General features: G+C 60.4%; 1 protein-coding gene across 2 annotated transcripts; it reads right to left on the bottom strand.

The window, feature by feature from the left end:
• Nucleotides 1-764: 764 nt before the first annotated feature.
• LOC144737126 (1,4-alpha-glucan-branching enzyme-like) lies at nt 765-16,721 on the bottom strand. 2 transcript variants are annotated; one of them, XM_078619818.1, is made up of 16 exons: nt 16,083-16,721; nt 10,656-10,825; nt 9,917-10,032; nt 9,540-9,665; nt 9,234-9,369; nt 8,563-8,653; nt 7,952-8,161; nt 7,462-7,577; nt 7,011-7,138; nt 5,336-5,434; nt 5,066-5,176; nt 4,775-4,946; nt 3,299-3,483; nt 2,780-2,910; nt 2,027-2,144; nt 765-1,497 (listed from the first exon to the last, which is right to left on the bottom strand). In XM_078619818.1, the coding sequence occupies exons 1-16, from the start codon at nt 16,190-16,192 to the stop codon at nt 1,441-1,443; spliced, it is 2,076 nt and encodes a 691-aa protein (XP_078475944.1). In that variant the 5' UTR covers nt 16,193-16,721; the 3' UTR covers nt 765-1,440. The 2 variants fall into 2 exon arrangements, with proteins under 2 accessions (XP_078475944.1, XP_078475945.1); XM_078619819.1 differs by lacking the exon at nt 16,083-16,721 and adding an exon at nt 12,817-13,399.
• Nucleotides 16,722-17,662: the final 941 nt, after the last annotated feature.

The following is a 17,662-nucleotide window of genomic DNA, read 5'->3' as shown; positions in this document are numbered from 1 at the left end:
GTCCGTGAATGCGAGCGTCTGCCAATGCGAGTGTTTTTGTGTGTGCGCAAGCATCTCTAAGCATGTTGTCCCAATTACTTTCATTTGCAAGATAGATAATCATAGAGCCAACAAGAAACAAAATCACAATTCTTTCGTTTGTTTAGAGGTATTTCCACTCTTCACTATAACCGTGCATCTCCACTCAGGAGTCGGAACAGAGGGCGACTTGCGGCTCAACGCTCTGACGCTTCGAGCTTCGTGCCGAGCGCCAACCCAACGCTGACCCGTCAGAACGCTTCGACGTGAGCTTCGTGCCGAGCGCACCCGTCAGAACACTTCGACGACGAGCGGGGGCCACGCGACTCGGTGGCGCGGCGATTGCGAGACGTCGTCGGGTCGCGCGTCCCCCCCGGCAGGAGCGGCGACCGGCGATTATCAAAACTTCGACAGACCTCGAACTTTCTCGGCAAAAAACGCGGGTAATTAAAAAAACAAACTAGAATAAAGGCATCCCATTTCGTTTTTTACTTTTAAGCGGACTTTGGAGACGCGGGGTCAGGGCGCCGCTCCGAGTTAGAGTTTGGAACTGTTTGGGGTCACGCCGCACCACGGCCGCTCATCGGCTGCTGTCAAACATAAAGTGCCGCGACGAGTTGGGAGAGAATGGCCGGACGTCCCCTGGGGCACAGACGGTACCCACAGAGAGGGACAGCGCAGGCGGAGAGCGAGGGCCAGAGTAGAGGATGGGGGGGGGGGATGAGTAGGTGAGTGGGTGAGTAGAGAAGTGGGTAGGGGATAAGTGAATGGGTGAGCAAGCAGGTGAATGGGTGAGCGAGCGGGTGAGCGAGCGGGGTGAGCGAGTGGGTGAGCGAGTGGGTGAGCGAGTGGGTGAGCGAGTGGGTGAGCGAGTGGGTGAGCGAGTGGGTGAGCGAGTGGGTGAGCGAGTGGGTGAGCGAGTGGGTGAGCGAGTGGGTGAGCGAGTGGGTGAGCGAGTGGGTGAGCGAGTGGGTGAGCGAGTGGGTGAGCGAGTGGGTGAGCGAGTGGGTGAGCGAGTGGGTGAGCGAGTGGGTGAGCGAGTGGGTGAGCGAGTGGGTGAGCGAGTGGGTGAGCGAGTGGGTGAGCGAGTGGGTGAGCGAGTGGGTGAGCGAGTGGGTGAGCGAGTGGGTGAGCGAGTGGGTGAGCGAGCATAGAGGAATAGGCACAGAGTGGAGGTGAGATGCCGTCGCGCGTGACAGTGTGTGACAGCACGTGACACAGCGTGACAAGCACGTGGCAGTGTGCAAGTGTGACACAGCGTGACACAGCGTGACACAGCGTGACAGCGCGAGTGAGTGAGAGGTAGAGAGGGCGGCACCCCGATCAGGCGCGCGTGGCTGGCGATAGGTTGCAGGAACGGGTTGACTGTGATCGGTGGTGACGCCGACGCGATTGGTTCACGATGCAGAGTCGTGAATGGTCTTAGTTGTCCAGCTCCCTGTTGGCCAGGACCACCGCGACGCGCGAGGGGATGTACAGCTGGTGCGTGCGTGCACAAACACATGGGACGGACGTGCACACACGTGTGTAAAATACATATACACATGTGCATAAATACACGTACATGGACACACATACAGAGCGACACACAGACACCAACCCACCCATAGACAAAAACCCACACACAAATGTACGGACACACACGTGTGCACACAGACACATGCACAGACACACGGACACACGCAGACACACGGACACGCACGCGCAGACACACGGACACACGCAGACACATTAGTACACTGTAACTTTGAACCCCAAGTGCCCTAGGCTGCCTCTCTGAGCCTTCAACCAACAGCATTGGGGAATGTGCCCAGGCCGTCACGTCCCCCGACATGGCCATCATGAACCCCCCCTCCAAGGACACACCCCCCCTGCCCCAACTCCCCCCCCCCTGCCCCAACTCCCCCCCCCTGCCCCAACTCCCCCCCCCTGCCCCAACTCCCCCCCCTGCCCCAACTCCCCCCCCCGCCCCCAACTCCCCCCCTGCCCCCAACTCCCCCCAACTCACCAGGATGGAGTGCTGGAGGCCCCCAATGGGCACGGGGCTGGAGAAGAACTCGACGTCGTGCTGCAGCCGCTGGTGCCCGCCGTGCTCCCGCAGGTCCGTGTCCAGCACGATGTGGTACCTGCGGACTCGCCGTCAAGGACTCAAGGCTACATGGAGACGCGCGGGGGGGGGGGGGGGGGCGGAGGTGCAAGAGACTCGCGGAAGCCGCTGGGGCTGCCTTCGTCTCCCCACGGCTGATGTTTAATACACACTGCGCGCCAGGTACTCAATTAAGGCTAAGTCGACATAGGGGAGGCCCAAGTTCAGATAATTGTCAATTGTATTGGCCGCGAGCAGCGCGCCAACTGCTGCACTTCCGCTCCCCCCAGATACACTACCAAAGACAGCCACGCACGCACGCAGACACCAACAACAACAACAGCCGCCATTCGCCACTAAGTGGCGGTGACGTCAGCACGGCGCCCGTGCCAGGCCAGGCGCACTTTGAGGCCGTCACATGAAGTGTGGAAGGCTCAATGCCGACAGGAGGTCACGGGGCAGACCCGGCAGGTGCCGTGGGTTGGCTGACTGATACGACTGGCGCTGTGCCTCCCCCTACTGGTATACACACACACAAACACACTACGACACACAAACACACTGCGACACACATACACACTGCGACACACACACACATCACGACACACTACGACACACAGACATCACGACACACACGCTGCGACGCGTGTGCGTGCGGCCAGCGAGTGAGGATGCCTCCCGGCCGTGCGCACGCCGATGCGGTAGTCGGTGTAGCTGTTGGCGGGGTGCAGGTTGAACACGAACTGCAGGTTGGCCCTTTCAAACGACACCACCATGTCGCCCTGGTGCTTGCAGCTCACAAACGCCTGCACACGCGCACACACAACAACCACGGCTATCATCACTCTTATTATTATTATAGCCGTTGTTATTCAGTACGTTTGACGTCGGCGACGTTCCCATAGCGCGGGGCGATGGTTCCCCAGCATGGGGCAAGGGGGCGGGAGGGGGGAGAGGGGGGGCGGGAGGGGGGGCGGGGGGGGAGGGGTGCGATGGCAATTTTCGAATTTGTCAAATGTGTTGCGCAACGCCGGCACACGACGGCCGACCCCTCCTTGCCAACGACGTCACGGGGCTCCCGGAGCGTCCACCGCGAGCGGTGCAGACGGCGCACGGTATTAACCGGAGCGGCCCGCCGCATTCCAACCACACCACCACCCAACCGCGGCGAGCGAGCATGCCGCGCCGTCCGACCTGCTGCGCCGCGAGCCAGCCGAACTTCTCCTCCGCGTGGTTCATGCTGGCGTCGAACGCCTGCAGGTGCTGGTAGCGCAGCGTCGGGTCGTCCGCCAGGTGGAACTGCCGCCGCGCGTAGTGGAAACTCTCGCCGTTCCCCACCCGGGGAAAGTCCAGCCACTCGGGGTGCCCGAACTCGTTGCCTGCGACGGGGGTCGGGAGATTGGGGGCGGTGGTGGTGAGATTCCAGACGAGGCTGCGTCACAGAGGCCATTACGAACACCTCGACAACGAAACGGCCGTTGTAAACCTGCCGAGGGAGACGCCCAGACCCGGGGCTTGAACCGTCACCCTAGGGCCTAGGCTCTCGGAGTGTCCCTCACACGACCGCCCGTCAACTGTGTGGCCCTGGTAGGCCTCGGCAAGGCAAGGTAATTTACCCTTTTTACCGGGTAAAAGGGTAAAGGTAAAAGGTAAAGGTGTCGACATGCCGAGGGGTAAGGTAAAGGGTCGGGTAAAAGTAGCGCGAAGTATTACCCGGTAAATACGGTACCTTGTTAACCGCTAATAGCTCCGTGGCGCAGTCAGTGGCCAACATTTAAAATTGGAATCATCGAGAGTATTCTATATGAGTAAAGCGCTCTACCTAGCATTTACCTGTTATAAACCTTTTTCATGTGTAGTACCCCAGTAATTAGCCTGTAATCGGGTAATTTGTATGGGGTAAGGGTAAAAGGTAGGGTAAAGGTAGACTCGTTGTTTTTACCTTTTACCTTGCCGAGGCCTAGGCCCTGGCTCGGTGGCCGACACGGCGCTAACCACTGTGCTCCACACACGCAAAGATCCCCCGTGTAGCCTTAACAGACTGTTGGGGCAAGTGCTGCTAGAGAGTAGCACCTATGAAGGCCAGCACGGCGCACGAGGGGGTGGGTGGCCAGTACCACGCTCGGCCGCCTTTGTCTCCCCAATGGCGATGTTTACTACACACCGCCACACCGCACCAGGTACTCATTTGAGGTCGAGTCGACCTAGGGGAGACCTAGGACCGGTTCAGATAAATCGCCACCGGCGTTGGCCGCGAGCGGGAATCTAACCCGGGTCGCCGGGTTCGTAGCACAGCACAGCGCTAACCGCTACACTACCACTCCCCACGCACACGCACGCACACGCACGCACGCGCACGCACGCACGCACGCACGCACGCGCACACACACACACGCACGCACGCACGTGCACACACGCACACACGCACGCACGCGCACACACACACACGCACGCACGCACGCGCACATGCACACACGCGCGCACGCACGCACACGTACACACACACGTACACACACACACGTACACACACGTGCGCGCACACGCACGCACGCGCACGCACACGCACGCGCACGCACACGCGCACGCACGCGCACACACGCACGCACACGCACGCACACGCGCACGCACACGCACGCACACGCGCACGCACGCTGGGGGTCGCGCCGCTACCGATGAAGTTGAGGTAGGCCTCGCCGCCCAGCGCGTGCGTCAGCAGGCGGATCAGCTTGTGCAGCTGGATGCCCCGGTCCACGATGACGCTGGGCGGACACTGGACGGACATGTCGAAGTACATCGCCTTGTCCATCAACCAGAACGCCAGCGTCTTGTCCCCCACCAGCGCCTGGGGCCACGGCGGGGAGGGGCAGGGGATGGGGGGGGGCAGCGCGAATGAGCGGCCTAGCGACCCTCGCAGCCCGTGAGAGGCGACACCACGGGAGGTCTCAGCCTCGGCCTCGTCACCTGGTCGTGGCTCTCTGCGTAGGCGATGCACTTCTCCCCGTGCCGCCGGTTGATGAGCGTGTGGACGATATCCCCGATGTTCCAGTCCTCATCCTTGCGCTCCTTGATTATCTACGGGGACGCTCAGAGACACGGGGGGGGGGGGGATACAGGGGGGGGACACGGAGACGCAAGGCGGCACGTGAAGATGAAGACTGCGACGGCTTCAGGAGGCCTTCATCCAGCAGTGGGTAGAGCATGGCCGACGCCGGCGGCGGTGCACCGTGGTACCTGGATCCACTTGTCGGGGATGGCCATCGCCAGGCGGTAGTCGAAGCCGGCGCCCCCCTCCTCCACCGGGCGGCACAGCGCCGGCATCCCCGACACCTCCTGCCACGCGGACAAAGGTCCCCCGTGTAGCCTTTCACAGAGCGACGGGGCAAGTGCCGTGGGATAGTAGCAGCGCCCATCAAGGCCGGCACGGCGCACGTGGGACGATGGGTGGCCAACACCACGGCCGGCCGCCTTCGTCTCCCCAGTGGCGATAGATTTTACACGTTGCACCAAGCACTCATTTTAGGCCGAGTCCACCCTGGGGAAGGCCCAGGACAGTTTCAGATAATCGTCATCGGTGTTGGTGTTGGTGTTGGCTGTGAGCGGGAATTCAACTGGGGTGGGGTTGGGGGGATTTGTGAGTCCCCAACGCCAACGATATCAACGATCCTCCTCCTCCTTCACGCGTCCCTCTCTGCAGACACAACCTACAATGATTCCTTACTCAGCCCATCAGCCCCACACACACATCCTGCTGAGAGTGCACAATTCCCACCGCACCGATTCGACAGTCGGTGTCTCGTTAGCAGCAGAGGCAGCCTTGCTCGAGTCAATGCTGGTGAGCTGCCAGACGTTCATAGGCAAGCACCCTCTCTTAAGGATATGGAGGTTATAGTTTGACGCTAAACTATTTAGGAATTCAAAACTCTCAGCTAATCATTCGTGACGAGTGTCGGACTAAAATACGACTGCTCTAGTTGAACCGAGCAAGAGAATGAGTTGGCGGAATCGACTGAGAGAGCCCTCCCACAGGCTGTGGCCAACCAGCACAAGACGACAAACAAAACACTCAACGCTGCCGACCGCATCGTCAACGCTGCCGACCGCATCGTCAACGCTGCCGACCGCATCGTCAACGCTGCCGACCGCATCGTCAACGCTGCCGACCGCATCGTCAACGCTGCCGACCGCATCGTCAACGCTGCCGACCGCATCGTCAACGCTGCCGACCGCATCGTCAACGCTGCCGACCGCATCGTCAACGCTGCCGACCGCATCGTCAACGCTGCCGACCGCATCGTCAACGCTGCCGACCGCATCGTCAACGCTGCCGACCGCATCGTCAACGCTGCCAACTGCATCGTCAACGCTGCCAACTGGATCGTCAACGCTGCCAACTGCATCGTCAACGCTGCCAACTGCATCGTCAACGCTGCCAACTGGATCGTCAACGCTGCCAACTGCATCGTCAACGCTGCCAACTGGATCGTCAACGCTGCCAACTGCATCGTCAACGCTGCCAACTGCATCGTCAACGCTGCCAACTGGATCGTCAACGCTGCCAACTGCATCTTCAACACTGCCAACTGCATCGTCAACACTGCCAACTGCATCGTCAACACTGCCAACTGCATCGTCAACACGCCAACTGCATCGTCAACACGCCAACTGCATCGTCAACACTGCCAACTGCATCGTCAACACGCCAACTGCATCGTCAACACGCCAACTGCATCGTCAACACTGCCAACTGCATCGTCAACACTGCCAACTGCATCGTCAACACGCCAACTGCATCGTCAACACTGCCAACTGCATCGTCAACACTGCCAACTGCATCGTCAACGCTGCCAACTGCATCGTCAACGCTGCCAACGACTCAAGCCGTGTGTGGGGGCACGGGGGGCGGTACCTCTGCGACCGTGGTGCATTGTGGGTAGAAGGAGTGCAGCATGTGATTGGCCAGCATGAGGTAGACGAGGGAGTCCTCGTCCACCTGCAGCCCAAAGTACTCCTCGTAGTTCCCAGAGAACCCCGCTCCTGCACATCGTCAACGCCACCAACAACGCTAACGAAGCCTACTCCGAGACACACACCATCAACATTGTCTGCCTGTGTGTCTGTGTCCCCGAATGTCCGTGTCCCCACGCGTCCCCGCGTCTCTCTGTGTGCATCTCTGTGTGGGTCTCTGTGTGTGTCTCCGCGTGTCCCCGCGTGTCCTCGCGTGTCCCCGCGTGTCCCCGCGTGTCCCCGCGTGTCCCCGCGTGTCCCCGCGTGTCCCCGCGTGTCCCCGCGTGTCCCCGCGTGTCCCCGCGTGTCCCCGCGTGTCCCCGCGTGTCCCCGCGTGTCCCCGCGTGTCTCACCTACACCGTGGTGGTGGTAAATCATCGACGTGATGCCGTCAAAGCGGAAGCCATCAAATCCGTACTCCTCCATCCACCAGCGCAGGTTTGAGAGCAGAAAACGCAGAACCTCCCAGCTTCACACAGAGCCCACACACACACACAACACGCACACAGAGCACACACAGAGCCCACACACACACACACACGGAGCACACACAGAGCCCACACACACACACACAGAGCACACGCAGAGCACAGAGTACACACACAGAGAACACACACACAACACACACAGCACACACACAACACACACAGAGAACACACACACACAGAGAACACACACACACACACAGAGCATACACAGTGTTATTGTGGTAGTATTAGTGTGTCAGTGTTATTGTGGTCTCCCACCACCACCACCACCGTGTCTCCACCACCACCGTCTCCACCACCACCGCAGGGTGTCCACCAGCATCCCGGCGGTGGCGGCGTTGGCGTTGGCGCCCACCTGCGGTAGTTGAAGAGGCGGCTGTCCCAGAGCGGGTGGGCCCCGCGTGGCCCCGCGTGGAAGAAGGCGCCGTCGGTGCCGTCGTACTCGTTGAGGCCGTCCTCGGTGTTGCGCGACGCGTGGCTGTGCACCACGTCCAGCAGCACGCGCAGCCCCAGCGCGTGGGCCGCGTCCAGCAGCGCCTTCAGCTCGTCCGGGGTGCCGTAGCGACTGCACGGGGGGGGGGGGGGGGGGGGGGGGGGGGGGGTGATGGCGCGGGTGGCGGATGCCGACGGCGTCGATGGCGCCGAAGGAGCCAACAGTCACGTCGGAGTCGGTGATGCCGTGACGATGGCGATGTTGGTGTTGATGGTGACGACAATGTCGGCGATGATGATGATGATGATGTTGGTGGCGACGATGATGATGTTGGCGATGATGACAACGATGACGACGGTGTTGGCGATGACGACGGTGTTGGTGAGGACGACGATGTTGGTGATGATGACGATGTTGGTGATGATGATGCTGGCGATGTTGGCGATGTTGGCGATGACGACGGTGTTGGCGATGACGACGGTGTTGGCGATGATGATGGTGGTGATGGTGGCGATGGTGGCGATGTCACGGACCTGGAGGCGGCGAAAAAGCTGGTGACTTGGTATCCGAAGCTGGCGTAGTACGCGTGCTCCATGACCGCCATCAGCTGGATGCAGTTGTACCCTGAAGCGCAGACGCAGACAAAGGTCCCCCACATAGCCCCGACCGGCGGGCGGGGCAAGTACTGCGAGTGAGGCCAGCACGTCACCCGAGGGGGAGACGGGGGGGGGGGGGGGCGTCCACGTCCAGCACCGCACTCGGCCGCCGTTGTCTCCGCGATGATGAGGTTTACTCGGTAACGGTAACGACGACACCGCACGGTGCCCGCTCATCGCTCGCGTAGAGACAGAGACAGAGAGAGAGGGGACGTCTCGATGGAGGCACGAGGAGGAGGCGGAATACATGGGTACAGGTGGAGAGCCCAGAGACTCGCCGAGCCTCTTGATGCGGGGCAGCATGTGGCGCGTGAAGTGAGCGAGCGACTCACCGAGCCTCTTGATGCGGGGCAGCATGTGGCTCGTGAAGTGAGCGAGCGACTCACTGAGTCTCTTGATGCGGGGCAGCATGTGGCGCGTGAAGTGAGCGAGCGACTCACTGAGTCTCTTGATGCGGGGCAGCATGTGGCGCGTGAAGTGAGCGAGCGACTCACCGAGCCTCTTGATGCGGGGCAGCATGTGGCGCGTGAAGTGAGCAAGCGACTCACCGAGCCTCTTGATGCGGGGCAGCATGTGGCGCGTGAAGTGCTCGTAGGTGGCGACGCGGCCCTCGTGCGAGGAGATGCCCACGTGGGCCTCGTAGATGCGCAGACTGCGTGGGCACGGGGGCACAGGGTGCACGCGCTGCGCCACGGGGGGGGGGGGGGGGGCACGGGCAGAGCCCCGCGTTAGAGGCAGAGAAGGGCCTGTGGCGAGGATTGGCCTCGCGGCAGCCAGGGGTGCGGTAGACCTGGTGGTGCGACAGCTGGTGCTGCGGCTGCGGCAGTGTTCTAGGCGGGGTTCGGGTTGGACACCTGGTAAGGGTTCGGCGGGTCCCAGTGCACCCACTCGTAGGTGACGGCTGCACCCTCCTTGGTGACGTAGTGTGCCCACGGAGAGATGCGGAACAGCGTGCGGCCATCGGTCGTCACCACCACCACCTCAAATCAACAACAACATCACCATCAATAAAACCATGAACAACGTCAATGTGAAAATCAACAAAAACAGCATCACCACTACCGCCATCACCGCCGCCATCCACACTACAGCCACAATCACCATCGTCACCCATCGTCACCATCACGACCGTGCCAAACACAGCAATGGTGACGACGCCGACGACGATGTAACCGCCATGATGCGCCTGGCCCGTCCATTTGAGGCCGAGCGCACCTAGACGCGGGCTCACCTTGAGCTTGGAGCCGTGCGAGATGGCGGGGGAGCCGTCAGGCCTGCGGGGCAGGAGGAGCTCCCACTTGCCGAACTCGAGGCGCGAGAAGGCGTGCGAGAAGTGGTCCCAGCCGTCTGAGACAAAGACAAAGGTCCCCCGAGTAAGCCTGAACACTGTCACGGCAAGTGCCGTTAGCGAGCACCGACAAAGGCCGGTGAGTACGGCCGCCTTTGCCTCCGTTGTGGCGATGTTTACACACCGCACCAGGTACTCATTTGAGGCCGAGTCGACTTAGGGGAGGCCCAGGACCGGTTCAGATAATCGTCACTCGTGTTGTTGGCCGTGAGCGGGAATCCGGGTTCGTAGCGCAGCGCGCTGACAGCCATACTACCGCTCCCCCCCGCACGTACGCACACATACACGCACGTACGCACACATACACAGGTGCATACACACACACACACATGCGGCCCTCTTTCCCGTTGCCCGTGCCGTCAGCAAGATCCCCACGCACTTCACGCGGTGGCCTCAAAGTGCACCCAGCCTGGCACAGGCGCCGCGGTGACATCACCGCCACTTAGTGACACATGGCCGCCGCTGCTGCTGCTGTGGTGGTGGTGGTGCGGTGTGGTGGTGGTGCGGTGTGGTGGTGGTGCGGTGTGGTGGTGGTGCGGTGTGGTGGTGGTGCGGTGTGGTGGTGGTGGTGCGGTGCGGTGGTGGTGCGGTGGTGGTGCGGTGCGGTGGTGGGGGTACCCACTGAAGTCGCCCGTGAGGTGCAGGGCCTGGGCCCCAGGGGCCCACTCCCGGCAGCACAGCGTCCCGTCAGGGCCCTTCGAGATGCCCATCGTGGCGTAGCCGCGCGTGAACGCGTCCAATCCGCCCTCGTGCTGATCCATCTCCCCCAGGAGCTCCTGCATGCGCCCATACCTACACACACACCCACGCACACACACACGCACACACACGCACACACACACGCGCACACACACACGCGCACACACACCCACACACACGCGCACACCCACACAACAACAATACCGGCAATGACTCAACTACCTCGACTGGTGTACAGGAGGTCGTTGGTTCGATCCCGACCCCGACGCCTGCTGTGTATATGGAGTCTGCGTGTCTCTCTCTCCGTGGTCTCGTGGATTTTCCTCTGGGTCCTCCGGATTTTCCGTCCACATTTAGAATGAACATCGCGCACGTACAGGATTTGGCTGCTGCTGCTGCTGCTGCTCTATATTTCCACGTGATGAGCGACTTCATTCAGCTGCCATTTGCGATATCCAGGTTGCTTCTGAAAAATAGCGAGTACCCACTCAGAGGAGCCCCGAGGAACTACTGAGGAGCCGACAATACCAACAATTGACCAAGTTCTGCAGTCCTCTTCATATTAAGGTGTTATTGGCCCACGTAATGAATGCTTACATGGGGGAGGAAATCTGAGATACGGGAGGAAACCCATGCAGAAGAGAACAGGGGGAGAGAGAGAGAACTTACAAACTCCACACTCGTTCACTCACTCACGCACTCCCACACACTCACTCACCCAAATCCCCATGATAGCCTGAGCAGACTGTTGGGGCAAGTGCTGTTAGTGAGCACCGATGCTACAGGAGGTGGAGGGGGATGGGTGGCCAACACTTCGCCCGGCCACCTTTGTATCCAGAGAACGCCACGAGGCGAACAGCACAAAGGCAATGCACGATCAGGACGTGTATAGCCCGGAGTGAGCAGCTGCAACATGGGACCTTTCTTTCCACTCGCCAGTATTTAAATATAACAATAAGTTTTACCATTTCTGGCAATAAAACAGTTGTGTCAAGATGTTAAAACACCAAACAGGTCTAACACTTTGAGACGAGGCTCAACAGAAAGCTGTCTCTGGTGTGGACCAATCAGTTTCAAAGACAATGCCCATCTATTGTGAGAGCGTGTTGTTGTTTTTGTTGTTTGCAGTGACAGGATTCCTTGACTAAGCATTCTGTTTGGTGTTTAAACATCTTGACACAACTGTTTTGTTGCCAGAAAGGGTAAAACCGATTGTTATATTTTAATAATGCCAAGAAAGGTCCCATATCAGAGTGCTAATCTTTACACGCCACACCAGATACTCATTTAAGGCAGAGTCGACCTAGGAGAAACCCAGCACCGGCTCAGATAATCGCCATCGCCGGCGTTGGCCGTGAGTGGGAATCGAACTCGGGTCGCCGGGTTCGTAGCGCGCCGCGCTGACCGCTACGTGCGAGCCCTGTGCCCGCTCACGGGCTCACACGCAGACGCAAGCCCACAGGGGACGTTCATTCAAATGACCTTGAGCCCACACGCCGTCTTGCTGGGACACGCGATACCATGGCAGCGGCATTGCGACACTCCGCTAATTAAACTGGGCCACTCACAGCCCAGAAATACATCGCCCAAATGTCACCCGCGGGTCCGCCCCTGCCCCGAGTTGACCCCGGTGCCCCCCCCCCTGGCACACGTCGAGAGGAGGGGTGCCAGCCGATTGGGTGCCGGGGGGGGGCCTCTCCCTCCCCGTGCTCTTCATCCACAAAGTCTGCGCCGCTCGCCGTCGTCCGCAGGGAGCCACGAACGCACCGCCGCCGCCCGGGTTGGAGCCCGGGCGGTGCGCGGTGTCTCCCGCACCCCCAGCCCCGCCGCAAGCCGGGCGGCTGAGGCCTCCACCACGCACAGCCGCATTTGTATTCCCCGGCGCTAACGTTTGCAAACCGCGTGCCGGGTGGCGCAGACGTCGTCTCCCTCGCCTGCTATGCGGGAGGTCGTGGGTTCTATCCCGACCCGGACGTCTGCTGCTGTATATTTGGAGTTTGCGTGATAGGCCGCTTCCTTGAGCTATCGTTTGTGGGAGCCAGGCCGCTCCTGAAAAGGAGCCGCACGGCTCAGTGGGGCCTTACCTGGTGGACAAACAAAGATGTTGAATGCCAGGGCCAGGGGGTTGAGCCTGGCGCATCCTTGAGAGGCAGACTGCATGGGAATTTGCAGGGCCGTGAAGTTCGCGTGGGGCCTGGGTCCCGGGGTCACGTGGGGCCAAGCGGCCCCTGCCCTGAGCTCACCGGGAGAAACATTCCCACTGTCCACCGTGCCAGCAACGTTTTATAAACTCTGAATACAAATCAGTTGACGCATCAGTAATACTGTGCTACTATTGAAGGGTTTGCCCGTTACCCATTCACTACTAATCGTTTAACTATGCATACGCTTATGTAAAAACTGGTGTCAACAGGAAACAAGTTAACAATGTAATTCTCACCACAACCACCCGACACAGTCTAATCTGGCCGTCGCCTGATGACGCTAGCTTTAATTCCTGGCGAAACGTCGTACTCGCATTGTAGACGTCGTGGGTTTACTCCCCAACACACCGGTGTGCTGGACTAGGGGCAAATTGGCATGTTTTGTTTACAATTCCGTGTCGTGCCAGGCTAGGTACCTCTTGGTTCCTCGCACAAGAAGCCAAACTCTCAGCGTTGCTGAGAGCCACCCTCACCACCCTCACCAGCATCGCCACCCTCACCAAGCTCACCACCCTCACCACCCTCGCCACCCTCGCCACCATCGCCACCCTCACCACCCTCGCCACCCTCGCCACCCTCACCACGCTCACCACGCTCACCACCCTCGCCAGCATCACCACGCTCACCAGCCTCACCAGCCTCAGCACGCTCACCACCGTCCAGCGGTGACTTGAAGGGACCCCGGCGCTAGCTCTGCGCTGGCCACTTCTGCGGGCCTCTCTCCCACGCGGGAGCTACTTCTGCAGTGCCGTGCGGGAGCTCAGAGCGGATCCTTTGCCCCGTGAAGCGACACGGAGAGCGCGATTGGGACGAGCCCCACGAGGCGCGGGAACGTGACATGTCAAATAAGCGACAGGGGCAGCCCTTCAAGTGCTTCCTCGTGCCACTGCTGGCAGACCAGGCCTCAACCTCGAGGGAGCTCTGTAGAAGCGGGAGCTCCCCTCTAGGCACTTGGCCTACTCTTCCACCGCGCCGGGAGATGGATTCGCAGCGTAGCCGGCGATCCCTGCGGATTGCAACACCAGCAGGGTGCGGCCCCCCCCCCCCCCACGATTGCACCACGGTCACACCGCGGCGCCAGCGTCCACGAAATGCGACACCACGGGGGGGGGGGGCGGTGACAGGCGCGTGCAGACAATTCACACAGCGCCGTGTCGCACTCGCGGCTGCCGGATTGCGACAATTCGGCCACTAATCCCCCCCCCCCATACAAAGGTCCCCCGTATAGCCTCGTACGGCTGTCGGGGCAAGCGCTGTTTGCGATCAGCACAGGAGGGGGTGGGTGGCCAGCACCCACGCCCGGCCGCCTTTGTCTCGCCCGGGTACCGATGTTTTACACGCACTACACCAGGCACTCGTTGTTAGGGCCGAGTGGATCTAGCGGTGGCACAGTAACAGATCGAGATAATCGCCGTCACGAATGTGATTGGCCGTGGGCGCCAATCTCAACTCGGGGTCGCCGGGTTCATCGGGCTATGCGCCAACCACTGCGCCACCGCTCCCCAGGACGCCACGCGCGTCATGCGCATTGGCAGCCTCTGGACCATCCACTGCTGGATGAAGCCCTCCCACGTGATACACCAGCCGGCATTAGCCACCGTGTGCCAGGCTAGGTTCACACACACGTGTGTGCCAGGCTAGGTTCACGTGAGTGTGCCTGCCAGGCTAGGTTCACACGTGTGTGCGTGTGCCAGGCTAGGTTCACACGTGTGTGTGTGTGCCAGGCTAGGTTCACGTGTGTGCGTGCCAGGCTAGGTTCACACACGCGTGTGTGTGCCAGGCTAGGTTCACACGCGTGTGTGTGTGCCAGGCTAGGTTCACACGCGTGTGTGTGTGTGCCAGGCTAGGTTCACACGTGTGTGTGTGTGTGCCAGGCTAGGTTCACACGTGTGTGTGTGCCAGGCTAGGTTCACACGCGTGTGTGTGTGCCAGGCTAGGTTCACACGCGTGTGTGTGTGTGCCAGGCTAGGTTCACACGCGTGTGTGTGTGTGCCAGGCTAGGTTCACACGTGTGTGTGTGTGTGCCAGGCTAGGTTCACACGTGTGTGTGTGCCAGGCTAGGTTCACACGCGTGTGTGTGTGCCAGGCTAGGTTCACACGCGTGTGTGTGTGCCAGGCTAGGTTCACACGCGTGTGTGTGTGCCAGGCTAGGTTCACACGCGTGTGTGTGTGCCAGGCTAGGTTCACACGCGTGTGTGTGTGCCAGGCTAGGTTCACACGCGTGTGTGTGTGCCAGGCTAGGTTCACACGCCTGTGTGTGCCAGGCTAGGTTCACGTGTGTGTGTGTGCCAGGCTAGGTTCACACGTGTGTGTGTGTGCCAGGCTAGGTTCACGTGTGTGTGTGCCAGGCTAGGTTCACACGCGTGTGTGTGCCAGGCTAGGTTCACACGTGTGTGTGCCAGGCTAGGTTCACACGTGTGTGTGTGCCAGGCTAGGTTCACACGTGTGTGTGCGTGCCAGGCTAGGTTCACACGTGTGTGTGCCAGGCTAGGTTCACGTGTGTGTGTGCCAGGCTAGGTTCACGTGTGTGTGTGTGCCAGGCTAGGTTCACGTGTGTGCCAGGCTAGGTTCACGTGTGCGCGCGTACGCACACGTTGACAAATGTCCCCCGTGTAGCCTTGACAAACTGTAGGGGCAAGTGCTGTTGGCAGGCACCTCTGAAGGCGGGCGTGGCACACGAGGGGGTGGGTGGCCAGCACCACGCCCGGCCGCCTTTGTCTCCCCGCTACGAACCGCACCAGTTCGTCATTTAGGGCCGAGTCGACCTACCGCTCTTCACACGCGTCCCGAGCCCCTGGCCAGTCCACGGCTGGATGTCATCGACCCCAACAAACGCAGCGGCCGCAATTCGCCACCGTGCCAGTGTCACGTCAGCACATAATCCCGCGTCGTGCCAGGCTAAGTGCACGTACACACAAGACGAAGATCCCCCGTATAGCCTGCCACAGACTGTGGGGCAAGTGCTGCCAGCGAGCGGCATCACCTGCCGTGGCACACGAGGGGTGGGTGGACAGGGCCACCACCACCAGCACCACGCCCGGCCGCCTTTGTCTCCCCGGCACGTACACACAACACAGCACGCGCACGAGCCGGGCCTTGTCTCCCGTTGCCCGTGCCGCCGCATTCACTCTCCCCCCCCCCGTCACCTTCGCTTGAAGTCGGCTTCGTAGGGCTGCAGCAGCGGGTCCAGCTCCACCAGCGACTGCAGCCGCGGCGGCGGCGCCACCCCCCTCCCGCCCGTCTTGGACGACGACATTTCACAGCGAATGCCGAACTACAAATCTATTTTATTTATATTTTATTATTTTACGCGATCGCTTGCTCACGAAGCCGAGGCGAGCGCGGCGCGTGAGTGGCGTGCAAGTGAATGAGGGCGCGCCGCGAATCGGCGCGGGGCGCAACCGGGAGACAAGTCCCGCTTATAAAGGGGCGTGGCGGTGACGTTGGAGCGGCGAGTGGGAGGGCGTGACGTCATGGGGTGACGTCGTTGGCAAGGGGGGCACGAGGTGCTGGCTGGTGGAAGTCATTGAATGTGTTATTCCTACGTGACTTTGCCGAAAGAACCAAAGAGTGTTGTTGTATGTAATGTTTAACTTCTTTCGCACCGTACGTTGCCAGCCGTGCGAGGAAAGGACAATAAAGTAAAACACACAAAGCAGTTGTAAAGAAATGAGTTGTCAATCTCGATGTAGAATTGCAGAGCGCCCAGTGGCTTGCAAATGTGAGACGACGCGGTGGAGAGATGTTGACTCCATCGCCTGGTGTGCAGGAGGTCGTGGGTTCCATCCAGACCCTGACGACGCCTGCTTATGCTGTACATTTGGAGTTTGCGTCTCTCTGTCATCATCATCACGGTGGCTAGGAGATGTTAGCTCCATCGCCTGGTGTGCAGGAGGTCGTGGGTTCCATCCAGACCCTGACGACGCCTGCTGCTGCTGTACATTTGGAGTTTGCGTGTCTCTCTCTCTCCCCATGGTCGCGTGCATTTTTCTCCGGGTCCTCCGGGTTTTCCTTCCACAATTAAAATAAGCAACAAGCGATTAGAGAATGTGGCTGCTACTATAAGTTCCCACACGACGATAAGTGACTCCGTTGAGCTGTCATTTGTGGCCCGCGTGGTTCCTAGAACAGAGCTGTACATCTCAGTGGGCCCTACCTGGTAAAATAAAAAATAATGTAGTTTAAATAGTTTTAGATCGGAAGAACGCTCCAGACGTCTGCAGAAGCGCATCTGAAAGCGCGATGGTTAATGTTCCTTGACAAAGAGAGGAAGCGCCGCTGTCTGCGTGTTTTGGTCTATCAGGGAAATGTAGTGGGGAACCAAGCGGCAGATGAGCGGATAGGGGATTCCAGAAATGGGCGTTATAGGGGTGGGTGGAACACCCCGGGATCGGGTGAGGCCGTGGATGGGCCCTTAAGGGGGCCCTGGGTTGGTGGGTGGGTTGGTGGGTGGGTGAGTGGGTGGGTGAGTGGGTGGGTGGGTGAGTGGGTGAGTGAGTGGGTGAGTGGGTGGGTGGGTGAGTGGGTGGGTGGGTGAGTGAGTGGGTGGGTGAGTGAGTGGGTGAGTGGGTGGGTTGGTGAGTGGGTGGGTTGGTGGGTGGGTGGGTGGGTGGGTGAGTGGGTGGGTTGGTGGGTGGGCGGGCGGGCGGTGGAGCGAGGCCACCAGGAGGAGGGGGACCACGCAGGGTCATTTGGTCAACAGGTGAGGCCACCTCCACTTCACTCA

Source organism: Lampetra planeri, chromosome 65 (genome assembly GCF_965212315.1).
Source record: "Lampetra planeri chromosome 65, kcLamPlan1.2.h2, whole genome shotgun sequence".
Lineage (NCBI taxonomy): Eukaryota > Metazoa > Chordata > Hyperoartia > Petromyzontiformes > Petromyzontidae > Lampetra > Lampetra planeri.
This window is presented reverse-complemented; position numbering and strand designations above follow the sequence as displayed.